This window comes from Phyllostomus discolor, chromosome 8 (genome assembly GCF_004126475.2).
Source record: "Phyllostomus discolor isolate MPI-MPIP mPhyDis1 chromosome 8, mPhyDis1.pri.v3, whole genome shotgun sequence".
In the NCBI taxonomy this organism is placed as follows: domain Eukaryota; kingdom Metazoa; phylum Chordata; class Mammalia; order Chiroptera; family Phyllostomidae; genus Phyllostomus; species Phyllostomus discolor.
The window spans coordinates 72,727,197-72,740,772 of record NC_040910.2 but is presented as its reverse complement, the minus strand read 5'-3'; the positions used below and the strand labels follow the sequence as shown (position 1 = coordinate 72,740,772).

The following is a 13,576-nucleotide window of genomic DNA, read 5'->3' as shown; positions in this document are numbered from 1 at the left end:
AGGTACAGAGACAGGCACTGCCCTCCTAAATCTCAAACTCCAGTGTGAACCAGGTAGTCAAGAACCACGCATATTTACACCCAGTGTGTATTTCTGAGCTCCGTGGAGATTGGGTAGGAGTAGTGCACTATGTTATGAGAATGTAACATGGGGAGAGATGGAATTAGACAGAAGGGTAGGGAGGGCTTTCTGTGGAGTGAAATCAGGCCCAGATCTGAATCAGAAAGAGCAGTTGACCAGGCCTAGTCAGGGACAGCAGTCCAGGTGAAGAGCAGAGCACTGGGGAGACCCCAGAAGAGGCACAGGCTCAGAGCCCTAGAGCCCTGTGTGGCTGCAGTGCAGGGACCCTTAATCTCACTGCCTCTCGGCCTCTTCCTCTCTCCTCTGCAGTCTGAAAACAAGCCCACAAGCTGTTTCTGGCAACATTTCCCTGCAGCTCTGGCTGGGGCCCCGTCACACACTCTCAGAGCTGCCAGGCCTCCAAACCTCACATCCTGACCCTGAGGTCTTGGCTGAGGCTCCAGTTGCTGGTTCTCAGAGGGGACAGGAAAGCTTGAGCCCTTAACCTTTCCTCCTCCAACAGGCCCCCCTTTCTCCAACCCAGAGCAGCAGCAGGGGCAGGATAGCAGGGGTTAAACACTCTACATGTAGGTCCCCCAAAGCCAGCTCTGACCCTTCATACCCAAGGGAGCTCCAGTCCATGGGGCTGGCACCTTCACACCCCAGCCCCTCTCCACTGGGCACCTGTGGCTGCCAGAACCCCTGTATGTTGAAGGGCCTCTCCAGAGCTGGGCCTGACTACGTCTGCGTTATTGCCCTGCTCACCAGTTACTGGTCACCTCTTGGTGGCCTCAGAGCAGCTTGCCCTTGAATGTCCTGCAAAGGTTTCTGTCCCCTCCTTCCTTCCTAGATTCCCAGGATTTTGCTGAGAGGGAGTCCCTCCTACATCATGGCCCCACGCCCTCCCCAGGGGAGAGCTGCTCTAACAGCAGTAATAAGTACAGTGTGCACCCTTTACAGGGAGCATGGTCTTCTATGCTCCATTTCCATGGTTCACAATAGGCAGAGCAGGGCCATCCTGTTGTAGATGAGGACATGGAGACCCAGAGAGGGCAGCAGCTCTAAAATCCAACAGACACCCCAAGACACAAGGCCCATGAGAACAGGAACAGGGCTCTCTCTTTCCAGAAAACCTTCCAGCCTCTAAGAAGAAAATCCCAGGACCTACTCATCTGTGGTCATTTTGAGGCCATGGGGACAGACTGTCCTCCAGGGTCTGCTGCGAAGTGCTGCCCACTTCCCTTCCAGGAATGAAGACAGAACCCCAGGCCCTGGGAGTGCTGCCAGCAGCCAGCTACAGGGATGGCCTCTCACAACTGCAGCCTCTCACACAAAGGGCCTGAGCTGAGTTCTGAAAGATGGAAGGGCTTAGCTGGTCAGAGAAGGGCCAGTTCCAGGCAGAGGTAGAGACTCTGATCTGAGCTCCCTAGAGGAATAGAGGAGGTCAGGGACCAGGAGCACTGCTACCGTAATGTGTTAGTACAAGCATCCCTGAGAACTTATTCAAAATGCAAATCTTAGTCCCCACAATATCTGGGGCCACCCTTCCTGGGATGGCCTGTGTCCAGTGACTGACCACTGTTAGGATATAAACACCAAGCCCCTCTTCCCAGTATGGAGCAGCTCTGGAGGGTCACCCCCACATCAGAAGTCCCATGGAGTCAGCTCTGTCCCTGGAGACTGCATTACAGCCCAACTTGTCCATCTGCCCAATCCTACTCCTTCCCTTCCTCTGCCCTGGGGTTGACCCAGAAGCACATCTTATAAACCTCCCTATGCTATTTTCCATCTCAGAACATGATTTCAGGGACTCCAACCTACAATTGGTTCCTGTGGGAGGTAGAAGATGCCATGATTCTGGGCTCTGAGGACCATGAGGTCATGTGGGGTCCCAGGATAACCAGGCTTCCTTTGTGCTTACAGCGTGGATATGACCCAGATGAGTAACAAGGTGAAAAAGATGCTGAGGGGCCTGAAGCAAAATAAGCCTCAGCTTGAAGTTGATCTACAGACAGGGACCACAGGAGGGATACAGAAAGGTTGGAGGCAGAGACAGACTGAAGCAGGAGGAAGACAAAAACCCACAGGAGTCCTGGACCTGGATCAGCCCAAGAGTGTTCTGTGTCATTCCCAGTGCACTGAAGCAGCTTCTTCTGAGATCTCAAGGAGTATGAACCCCTCTGTGTACAGGAGGAAAAGACTGAGTTCCCCTAAAGAGGCCCCTGGTAAAGAACAGATAGATGATGACACATCCCCACTCAAACGGTACAGATCAGAATCAGGTACTTTGAAGGGGACAGGGAGGCAGCATCATTAATTGGAACAGGGGTGCAGGAATGTGGAAGGTCATCCCCTACATCCCCCTGCCTCTGGTGTGGGACATGCCAAAATGCCCCCTAAGACAGCCAGGGCGAGAACATTCGTACCTAGAACCTTACAAGATCTCTGCTTCCCTCTCTCCCAGGCTCAGGAACTGAGGCCCCTCTTCTACAGGCATCAATGGCATGTCTCAGACACTGACCAGGGCCCAGTCTCCCATGGCCCACACTGGGCTTCTGAGGCCTAGGAGTCCCCTCTTCATTCCTGCCCATCCATTTTATACCCAGGTTCCTCTCACAAGCTATGTTCCTGATAGATGCTGGGAATAGCAATACCTCTGGACCAGTGGGAAGGGGGAGGTGGAAGGGTGTGGTCAGGGGGCAGCAGTGTTGGCCTCCTCACACAGCAGGCAGGCAGCCCCAGGAGCAGGGACAGAGGCTCCAGACACATTGCCTGCCAAGGTCCAGGCAGACCGGCCTTGGGAAGGGCCTTCCATGAGGGAGCATAGGGTGTAGGGGAACCAGACAGGGGAACCTAAAGCTGACCACCACACCACTGTTCCAGAGAAGAGCTACCCTCACATAGCGCAGGTGGAACCCTTCTGTCTGTCTTCTCCCTCTAGGGCCCAAAGATGACTTCTGGGGCCCCGCAGGGCCTGTGACTCCAGAGGTGGTTGACAGAGGCAGGAGTCTGTACCGGTGAGTGAGGGGACTCGCTCTGCCAGGACACTCTACCTCAAGCCCCGCCTTCCCCACACGGATTCCCAACAGACTCTCCACACCCCACTCACAGCCACTAGGTTCCCTCCATTGCCAAGCCAACAGGCAGTGGCAGGGCTAAGATACTAAGTTGGTGATTTTATTATAGAAAAAGAGATTTTATTATGAAAAGTTACAAAGAAACACAAAAACAGAGTCTAAAGAAGTTCCACTTACCAATTACTCATGTCTAACAGTTGTTTTACCATATTTGTTTCAACTCTTCACTTCCCCCATTTTGTTTTTATAATATTTTAAATCTAAGTGATTATCCTTAAATATTTTGTGATGCACTTTGAAAAATACACATAAAGGCCTTTACTTACATAACCACAACACCACTACCATATCTAACAATGTTTATAAGTTATTTCCCTGTCACCTAACACCCAGTCTGTATTCAGATTTGCTCATTTGTCCAAGATGTGTCCTTGCAGGTGGTCTCTTCCAATCAGGACCCAGACAAAGTCCCTTCATTGTATTTGGTTTGCTATGTCTCACAAATCTCATTCCATCTACATGTTCCTGCTTTATAAATATCCCCTCTGTAAAGGACCATACCAGAAACGAGGAGCCCTGACCTGCATATGGCAGCCCTGCCTCCACAGGGTTCCCAGTCCTAAGTAATAAACGTCTATAATTTTAGTCCCCAGCTCTTACATCACACAGTGCCATTCACTGTCACAGACATGATCTCAGCTGGGAGACAGTATTACCCCCAACTTACACACAGACGCTACACATCCCAGGGACCCACTTTTTACCTAAGGGGAACCAGGGTAAAGTGTACGATCTCTGTGTAGTGTTTCCTTAAGCTCCAAGTGGTTATCATTTATATCACCATATAAATTGCTTTAAGTATTGAGAAATGGACCCCTTAAAACAATAACCCTTTCCTATTTTATCATTATTAGTATTATTATTATCTCATGATCATTATAGAAACAGCTAACCACACCCACACCTGTATGAGCTGTCAGCACACATTAGGTCACTTATCACTCACAACTCCAGGAGGTGGCGCTATTCTTACTTTCCTTACACGTTAGAAAATGAGATGAGGGACATCAATGACTTGCTCAGGGATCCACAGTACAGAGCAAAAGGGCCAGGACTTAAACCCACATCCTTCTGACAATGGTATCTGAGCTCGCAGCCACCCTGCTGGACACACAGGGCCATGCATGGGGTCAGACATTCAGTAGGTACTCAGTGAGGTTGCGTAGAATGAGTAATTCACTGCCTACCTCTCTCTGTTCTCCCAGAGTTTGCTTCCCTGTGGCTGGCTCCTACCATTGGCCCAACACGGGTCTCCACTTTGTGGTGAGGAGGCCAGTGACCATTGAGATTGAATTCTGTGCCTGGAAAGAGTTCATGAGCCGGATTGTCCCACAGCACAGCTGGATGGTGGCAGGGCCTCTGCTTGACATCAAGGCCGAACCAGGAGCCGTGGCAGCTGTGTACCTCCCTCACTTTGTAGATCTCCAAGGTAAGCAGTGGGGGTATGGAGGGCAGGTGACAGTGGTAAGAATGGGCTTGAAGTGACCTCAGTTGGCAATGTTCTGAGGAGGGAGCTTGTGGCTCCCTTTGACGGACTCAAGGAGGGTTACAGAAATGTAGACATGTTTCTCTCTTATTCCACAAGGTTTAGTAAATAATTCAAGCAGCTCGTCAGGAGAAGAACATGGGTGAAGTAGAAACAGAGACCAGTCCCAAGGGGAAAGACTTGGGGTCCAGCTATGCCTGGTTTGACAGATAGGGTCAACTAGGGAAAGTTACCTGGGAAAGATTTGGGAGCAAAACAGTGGGGAGGGAGGTGCAAGGTAGCTCAGGCACTGTAGAGGCCCATTCACATGGGAAAGTTGAGGAGCAGGTGCTGAGGGCTCTGACAACAAGCTGAGACAGGTAACTACCTCCCACCTGACCATCTATAGACTGATGAATAAGCCACCACAACCAACATCCTTCTCCTTTTGCAAAGTGAGACCTTGGCTCAGGGCATCTCCAAGGGCTCTTTCAGGGAGACAGGGGCTTGGCCAGTGGAATCAGTAGGTTCGGCTCTTACCACCAATGAGAACTTGGTCTGCTCTTGGCCTGGGAAGCTTGGGGCTACACCACCACTCCCTGCTCTACACTAAGGTGTTGCAGGAGGACAAACATCATGTGTCCAAGGCCTGGAATGAGAATGTAACAACAGGGCCTAAGAGGACAAGATGTGCCTCAGCCCCTGCTCCCAGCCCCCCAGTCACACCATTGTCTCGGGTGTAGGTGAGCTGGCCCCTCCCTGTGATGAGGACACCCTAGACTTGCCCTCATCTGGCTCATGCTTCCTTCTGGTTGACCTGAAAAATAGGATTTGCACAAGAAAGAGGAAACTGTCCAACACCAGGAATCTAGCCTAAGGTTTTGAGACTGAAAGCCACATCAGAACTGAGTGAATTCACCAAGTGGTGGCACTTCCCTTTGAGGGTCCTGGGACATGGTTCATGATTACAACTGTGAACAATTACTGAGCACTCTTTGTCTGATATCATGGAAAGCAGGTCCATGTATATTCATATCTTCTTCATCTTCCTAATGACATAGTGAGCTAGGAACTATGGCTTTCCCCATTATATATGTATGAAGAATTGAAGCACAGAGAAGTGAAGAGTCCTAACTAGAGGTGGGATTCTAACCCAGGTATATGACCACTGGGAAGAACAGCTCCACCCACACCTACTGCAGGGTGTGCCACCAAGCCTGTGTCCACCATCTTTCTCTGGGTCACATCTGGAACCTCACCCTGGAATCAGATAGGACTTTTCCCTTGGGATACTGCACAGAGAATGCACAGAGTCTCACTGTAACTCACTGAACCAGGCCCAGTCAGGAAACCAAGACTTTTCTATGTTTCCCTGTTGCCTGCTGCCTGGCCTGAAGCTCCTTGTTGTCATGGAAATGAAGACCTTAGGGCCTAAGAGTGGCCTGGCTTTGGAGTTGGGCACTGGGTGCTTTCTTACCTTCATTGGTGAGCTCCTACATAAAGTTCTTAACCCTCTCACTCCCAGGCAGGCCGGACAGTTGGTCATCACAGCAAGAAGGCCAGCTGAATGCACACACAACACCTTCTAGAATTCAGCCAACATTAATGAGGTACAGAGTGTCTGCAATGGCCGCAAGGACTGTGGTCAGAGTGCAGGACTCCCATCCTAGGGCTCTGGCTGGCTCATGACCTTGGGAAAAGCACATCACAGGTTTTGGTTCCCTCATCTGACACCCAAGGACATTCCTGTTCTAAGGAGAGCAAGGTGACCTCACCCACCGAATGTCACCATGGCAGTGCCAAGTGCACCACCTCTTAGAGAAGCAATTGTGCAAAATATGGCAACTCATAGAAATTTTCACATCCTTTCACCACTTTTCTCATCCCTTGGGACTTATAGATTCCAAGGTGCTACCCCAGTGAAATAGACAGATTCTCTGCAGAAACATTCCTGTGCATTACAGGACTGTTTATCATGGCACTCAGGTGGAAGGAACCTCAGAGCTGAAACATGAAGGGAGCAGTGAACCAGGGATGCTGCATCACTAGCAGGGATCATGTGCTACTGGGCTTAGAAAGGTCTGCAGGGGTTTGTGACCATTCAAACCAGTGTGGGGAAGACTGGAGACAAAGCTCCTTGCTGCGATGGAAACATGAAGAGGTGCTGCTGCAGAGAAAGACTCATGAGACAGGGAAACATGGTAATGATAGTTGCACTGCTTGGTGGAGTCAGAGGTAAATATTTCAACATTCTGTCACATGGTGTACACCACTGTGGTATCTTTGGCTTGAAAAATAGAAACAATTTTTACAATGAAACCTTGGTTCTTGAGCTTAATTTGTTTTAAAGGCTATTTGAGAAGTGATTTGTTTGAAAACTGAATTGTGTCTGAGAGGTGCATAACTGATTATACATGTACCAACATGAAAGGGTTGTTGGGTTGAGAACTGAAGTGTTGATCAACCTCTGACTCATTTTTCCTGTGAACAAATTGTCTGAGAATCTGTGAACGTAACTGTTCGATATGGAGATGTTTGAGAACTGAGGTTTGAGACAACTGAAGTAGTGATCTCCACGGCCCCTCCTGGAATGAACAGCAATCAGCAATGTTCCCATTGGTGCCCGTGCAGACTGAGGGCCTGTGAGCCTTCCTAGATGTCCCTCAGTTGCCCAGAAACCTCCTGCATTGCAGCAGTTGCCAGGCAATGCAAGGATGGAGACAGGGCTCCTGACACCTGGACCAGTGTCTCTCTCACTATCAGCCTTCATCCCTCGAGCTCTCCTGGTGTCGTCAATGTTCACACCTAGTGCACAGGTCAGAGACCTAGGCTGCAGTCAAAAAAGCACAACTGGCTGATTTATGCACAAAAGGGGTACCTTAAAGAAAAAAAAAACAGTAAACAAAAATACTGAGAAGTCAATGTTGTCACAAGTAAAATGGGGAGATGTCTGCTGCAGACACAGCCCCTGCAGGTCCCTCCTGCCACCGTGACTCCAGGACCCTTGAATCCATGGCTGCTGCCAAAAGAACCTCTGTCCTTTTACCTGTGTGTTACCACCTCCAGATCAAGGTCCTGGTTAGAATCACCTACTTAGTGCAGTCCTAGTCACACACCTGTGTCATTTTTTCATGGTGGCTGCAGCTTCCCAAGTGGAAGACAAAAACTGAGTCCTGCCAAGACCCACACAATGAGGGTGAAGTAGGTTCTCCCCCAAAGAGAAGGACCTGAAGAGTTCATGACAAACACTCCACAAAGTTACACTACCCATACACTCCATTTCCCACTGTACTTTCTGCTTACTGTTCTCTACCAGTGAAAAGTCAGGCCTACAAGCTTCACTCAACAGACCTCATTATTACAGAATCCAGCACAGGTAACCATGAGTCAATATGTTTCCCAGATCCAGGACCAGGGACTAAGTATAGGTCTAGCTTGAGGGTCTATCAGAGGTGCTCCCGCTCTAGAGAACCTGTGCCAGCAGCTCCAATAAAAACCAGGCCCGGTCCAACCACCTCTCCTAGCTGGGTCCCCCAGGGAGGTCAATGAGCCTGCACCTGAGGACCACACCTCCCCTGCAAAGCTTAACTCCATGAGGGCATTAAATCCTTGTTTCTTGAATTCATTCTTTTCAGGAAAAAATATGGACATGTCCTGGTTCCAAGTGGCCCACATGAAACAGGAGGGGATAGTCCTGGAGAAGCCAGCCAGGGTGGAGCCCCACTACGCAGTCCTGGAGAACCCCAGCTTCTCCCCCATCGGAGTTCTACTGAGAATTATCCACGCTGTCCTGCCCATTCCCATCACCTCCAATGTGCTGCTCTACCATCACCTCCGGCATGAGGAAGTGACCTTCCACCTCTACCTGATTCCCAATGACTGCTCCATTCGCAAGGTGGCACCAAACCAGAAAGGCCAGGCCAGAGTGGGCTGACAGAGACATGACAGGCACCCACACAGCCCCCTAGATGGGTCAGCTGGGCATAAGGATTAACCTCTTAAGAGCAGGAAAATTTAAAGAGATGAGTAATCCTGCCCCTCCTTAGCCATGGACTGGTGTCCTGGGCCCCTAAGGCCTCCCTCAACCAGGTTCACTGCTCCCTCACTCACCATGGACACATCACTCATCAGGCGTCACTCACACTTCATCAGCCTCACTCCAGGGTCAGAGGATGGGAAGGTTCCATACCCAGAACTGTTCCTTCCTCTATCCTCACTTCTTTTCTAGCCTTGCCATAATCTGGCCCTGCACATGGCAGAGGCAAACTATGGGCCTCTCCATTAGCAGTCAGGGGACGGGGTGCTGATAGCAGGGCATGAATATGCCATGAAAGGTATAGCCTCCTCCGTACACAGAAACTTGTGGAAGCACCACCACACTTCACTCAGACAGGATTCCACAGGGCAGAATCTCTGAGCCAGATCCAGACCGTCCTCCCTGATCAGTGTTCTTCATGGTCCTTAGGCCATAGATGATGAAGAAAACACCTTCCAGTTTGTGCGACTACATAAGCCACCCCCAATGACACCGGTCTACATGGGTTCCCGATACACTGTGTCTGGTTCACAGGAGATGGACATAATCCCTCAGGTGAGCAGCCCCAATGTTCCCCCTCTCTGAGGCCTGAGGCCATGCTTGGGAATAGCTCTGGGACAGGCCCAGTTGGGGTACAGCTGACAGCAAGTAGGGTTTGGGGTGAGAGGGAAGGCTTCAAAGATTGGGAGAAAGATAGCTGGTAGGAGTGAGGGTCACATTCAGGACAGGGACAAGAACAGGGTGGACTTAGGGGGACTGAGAAGGGTTGGACTCCAGAGAGTCAATGCTCTCCAAGTACAAGCGCCAGGAACACACCCATAGTGAACAAACCAGGTCCATTCTCATTGCAGCCTGAGAACACGCACCAATGGGAACCGTGGGCCTCTCAGGACAGGGTCTCAGAAAGAACCTATTTCTGATTTGGGACATGGCTGGGTAACCTGGGGGAAGATCCAAGGAAATGGAGGTTTGCTCTCAGTCTGCTGCTGTCAGAGGGCAGGGAAATTCAGTCGTTTGGAGCCTCAGTGACTTTGTCTCTGGGGAGGGCAGACTCAGCCAGCACAAACCATCATTTATGAAGCAGCAGTCGCAAGTGCAGAGGGGTGGGATGGTGTTTGGCATTTGTGGGTTGCACGGCACCCTGTCTGAAAGGGACACTCGGAGATTGTGTGTGTCCAACAGGAGGACAGCACAGCTGAGGTGGCAGCACAGATGCGTTTGTAACAACATTGAGGTCCAGCTGTGAGCATCAGACCAGCTGCTGGACCTCAGGGGCTGCTTTTGTCCTCTCTCGGTCTCCCCTTCTCACCAGAGGCAGAGGCAGTCTGGACACTGGACACTCAGCCGTGATATCCCCATTTTCATGCAGCCCAGACTATGCTGCTCAGGGTCAGAGCGTCCACTGCAGGACAGTCTGTAGTGGAACCAGCGTCAATCCTCTTTCCTTTATGTTCTCAGACGAGTCCTCGAATTCTCCTAAGTGGGGATGGCAGATGGAGTGGATGTGCAGTGGTCAGGAGGGAGTAACGTGTGTCCTTCCAGTGGGGACACCTGAATCCAAGGATGAATACCCTATCGTTTCCTGCTGTGTTGGTTGTTAACAAGGGAGGAGAGACATGACTCAGTCATTCAACAAATGTTTACCCACTGCCAACTACGTGCTGGCTGCAGTTGGGATGGTCACTGAACAAGACAGAGAAGGCCCTGCCCTTGGGATGATGCCACCCTGGTGGGTTGAGACTTACACAAATAATTAAAGAAATAGTGGCCAAAAACCATAAAAGACTGTGGGAAACACACCAGGCCATGTGGGTAGTCTGTGGAGGTGCCTCTGAGGAGGCCCCATCTGAGCTGAGGCCTGAGTGACAAGAAGGAGTCTGGCAGGGGTACATCTGTGACAGAGAGTCCTACAGCAACAGAGAGTAGCAGGCACCCTTGATACCTCCATGTGACAAATTGGAGGTCAGTGTGGCAGAGCTCAATGACTGCAGCAAAGAGAGGAGGTAGATGTGGTCACACAACAGACAGGTTTCCATGGTCAACCTATTGACCATGTTGCCCTGGTGTGGAGTTTGGATTTTGTTCCAAGTGCAATGATAGTGTCTTAGAGGGTCTGACTTGTGATATGACAGCTGATTTAGTTTCATGCAGATGCCTCTGGCTGCTGGGTAAGAATGAGTGATAAGAAGTTAGGAGTGAAAACAGAAAGACAAGTCAAAAAGCTATTGGTACAGGGCAGGCAGCAGCTGATGGAGGCTTGACTAGGGAGGTAGCAGTGCAGATGAAGATAAGTTGATGGATTCAAGGACATGTGCAGGGAGAGCCAACAGGACTAGGTGATGGGAGAGAAAAGTAGGAGGTAAGAACGATGCCTAAATCTGGTCATGAGTGCTCAGTGACTGGTAGTGTCATTTACTGAGTGTGAGAAATGGGCAGGGAGCATGTTATAAACACATTTGGGAATCCAAAGTTTATGTGAATGTAAAGTTTATGTAAATTTTCTCTTGCTTGAAAGTGGGTCAAACTTAAGATCCACTGAGAAGGCAGGCTGTGGGCTGGAGAAATGAGGATTTGGGTCAAGATGGGGGAGGAGGGAGAGAAGGATCTGGTTTGGGATGTGTGAGCACTACACTGTGGATGAGTCCCGACTCATCCATGGGGCACCCAGCTGAGTCCTTTTTCTTCTGGGTCAGAATTTGTGGAAAAGGAGGAAAAGAGCAAAGCCTGAAGTGGTGATTAATTTCAGTACATGTCATCCAAGGGTGCCCATGGGGCTGAACAGGGCCAAAAAGCTGTGAGGTGGGAAGAGACCTCACTTGCAGGATGAATGGTGGCTTCTCACATGATGAATCCTTCCACAGGAACTGGAGCTCTGCTATCGGAACCCTGGGGAAGCCCAGCTCTTCTCTGAGTTACACGTTGGCCATTTCAGGTCAAAGATCAGGCTGTACCTAAGACACAAGGAAGAAGGAACTCTGGTGTGGGAGGCCTTGGTGAAACCAGGTAAAGTCAAGACAAGCGTAGGGAGCTCAGAAATTCAGTTTCAGAATGTTTGTGTGTGCGTATGTGTGTGTGTGGGTGTGTGTGTGTGTGTGTGAGAGAGAGAGAGAGAGAGTTTATATTATTTTAACTTGCTGATGAGAATAACCCAAAGAAGTTAAAATTTCTAGTTACATAACAGCTCCATGGCCAGAATTTAAACTGAAGATAATCCGACTCTGAACTTCATTCCCCCTCCCATGCACCTTCATGTCTCCACACTGCCCTGTATTAACACAGTTTGTTATCCAAAAAGCCTTGGGCAAATTTTCTCATAATGGATTGGGTGTGAGTTGAAAGAATGAGAATGGGATGATAATATGATTGTATGAATTAAGCCAATTTTGGCAAGAGTAGAAACTCTACCCTGGGTCCTTAAGCTTTCTTCATGGTAGACAATTTTTAAATAACAAAATTTCAGAAGTGAATCACACCTTACAATCTTTAAATGAGTACTGACTCCCCCAAGAATGTACCCTAATCATTGCCTTAAAGTACAGCTAACACTTTTCTACTGTTGAAATAAGTTGTATCTGCCCCCTGAGCTGCGACAACAGCTTCCCTGTGTGGAGAAAGGAAACGGGTTTTACTCAGGCTCAGCTGAGCACAATCACCAGCCCCAGAGTCAGACCTCGGTTTGAATTCCACTCTAGCACTTACTTGCTGGGTGATTTGGGGAAATTAGTTAACTGATTTGAGTCTCCAGTTCCTCGTCTATAAAATGAAGACCATAATACCTAACTTGTATTATTACAAAAAAAATTAAACTACTGATGTATTGAGTATATTATCTCATACAGCAGTCCTTCATAAACATAGCAGTATTGTTATTTTCTCTCACACTAATCCAGTGTCTTCTTCCCTTCAAACTTAATTCTGGCCCGTACAGCTGACAGAGGCTCTATCTCCATCCCCAGAGGAAAGCCTGTCAGATACCTGTAGCCTGATCCTGGCCTCCCTTAAGTCTCCTACTATACAAGTTAAACACCTCTAGTCCCTTCCATCATTCCTCTTATGGTTTAGTTTTTCAAAACTTTGCCATCCCAGTCACCTTGCTCAGCAGACGTGCCCATTTGAGGATGAGTCTCGATGGACCCTAAGACCATCCAGTCAGCATGGAGGACTTGGAACTCCTCCTCCCTCCATCCACAGGGACCTGGTGTTCCCAGCACCACAGCAGGAGCTCCCCTGTGCTTGAGCTCACCTCCCACACTGTCCGCTCACACTGAACTTGGGTGACCCAAACTCTCAGGCCCTGTCCACAGGAGCTGCTGTGGACTCACGCATCTTCTCCTTATGCAAGTAATTGTAATGCCCTTCACTTCTTCTTTTTCTTTGCACGTAATTGTAACACGTTCACTCCTGGTTACTGTTGCTTGTTTTTCCCATTGAAATTGACACATTACTCCCAGCGCTAAGATTTTCTTTTTTTTTTTAATATATTTTATTGATTATGCTATTACAGTTGTCCCATTTCCCCCCTTCTCTCCCCTCCACCCTGTACCCCCTCCCACCCACATTTCCCCCTTTAGTACATGTCCATGTGTCATACTTATGAGTTCTTTAGTTTCTACATTTCCCGTACTATTCTTCCCCTCCCCCTATCTATTTTCAACCTACATTCTATGCTACTTATTCTCTATACCTTTTCCCTCTCTCTCCTCCTCCCACCCCCCCGCTGCTAACCCTCCATGTGCCCTCCATTTCTGTGGTTCTGTTTCTGTTCTAATTGTTTACTTCGTTTCTTTTGGTTTTGCTTTAGGTGTGGTTGTTGATATTTGTGAGTTTGCTGTCCTTTTACTATACATGTCTTTTCTTTATCTTCTTTTCTTAGATAAG

General features: G+C 49.2%; 2 protein-coding genes across 2 annotated transcripts in view; both read left to right on the top strand.

Moving 5' to 3' along the window:
- Positions 1-13,576, top strand: part of LOC114515347 (NACHT, LRR and PYD domains-containing protein 1-like) — a 233,377-nt gene that overhangs the window by 146,915 nt on the left and 72,886 nt on the right. The window contains exon 9 of the mRNA XM_036033203.1: positions 1,984-2,285. Within this exon, the coding sequence (XP_035889096.1) occupies positions 1,984-2,285 (302 nt within the window). The remainder of the gene's footprint in view (positions 1-1,983; positions 2,286-13,576) is intronic.
- On the top strand, positions 2,533-8,692 carry LOC118502111 (NACHT, LRR and PYD domains-containing protein 1-like). The gene is made up of 3 exons (XM_036033209.1): positions 2,533-3,077; positions 4,403-4,626; positions 8,298-8,692. Exons 2-3 carry the CDS (start codon positions 4,512-4,514, stop codon positions 8,594-8,596), a joined length of 414 nt encoding a protein of 137 aa, XP_035889102.1. The 5' UTR covers positions 2,533-3,077; positions 4,403-4,511; the 3' UTR covers positions 8,597-8,692.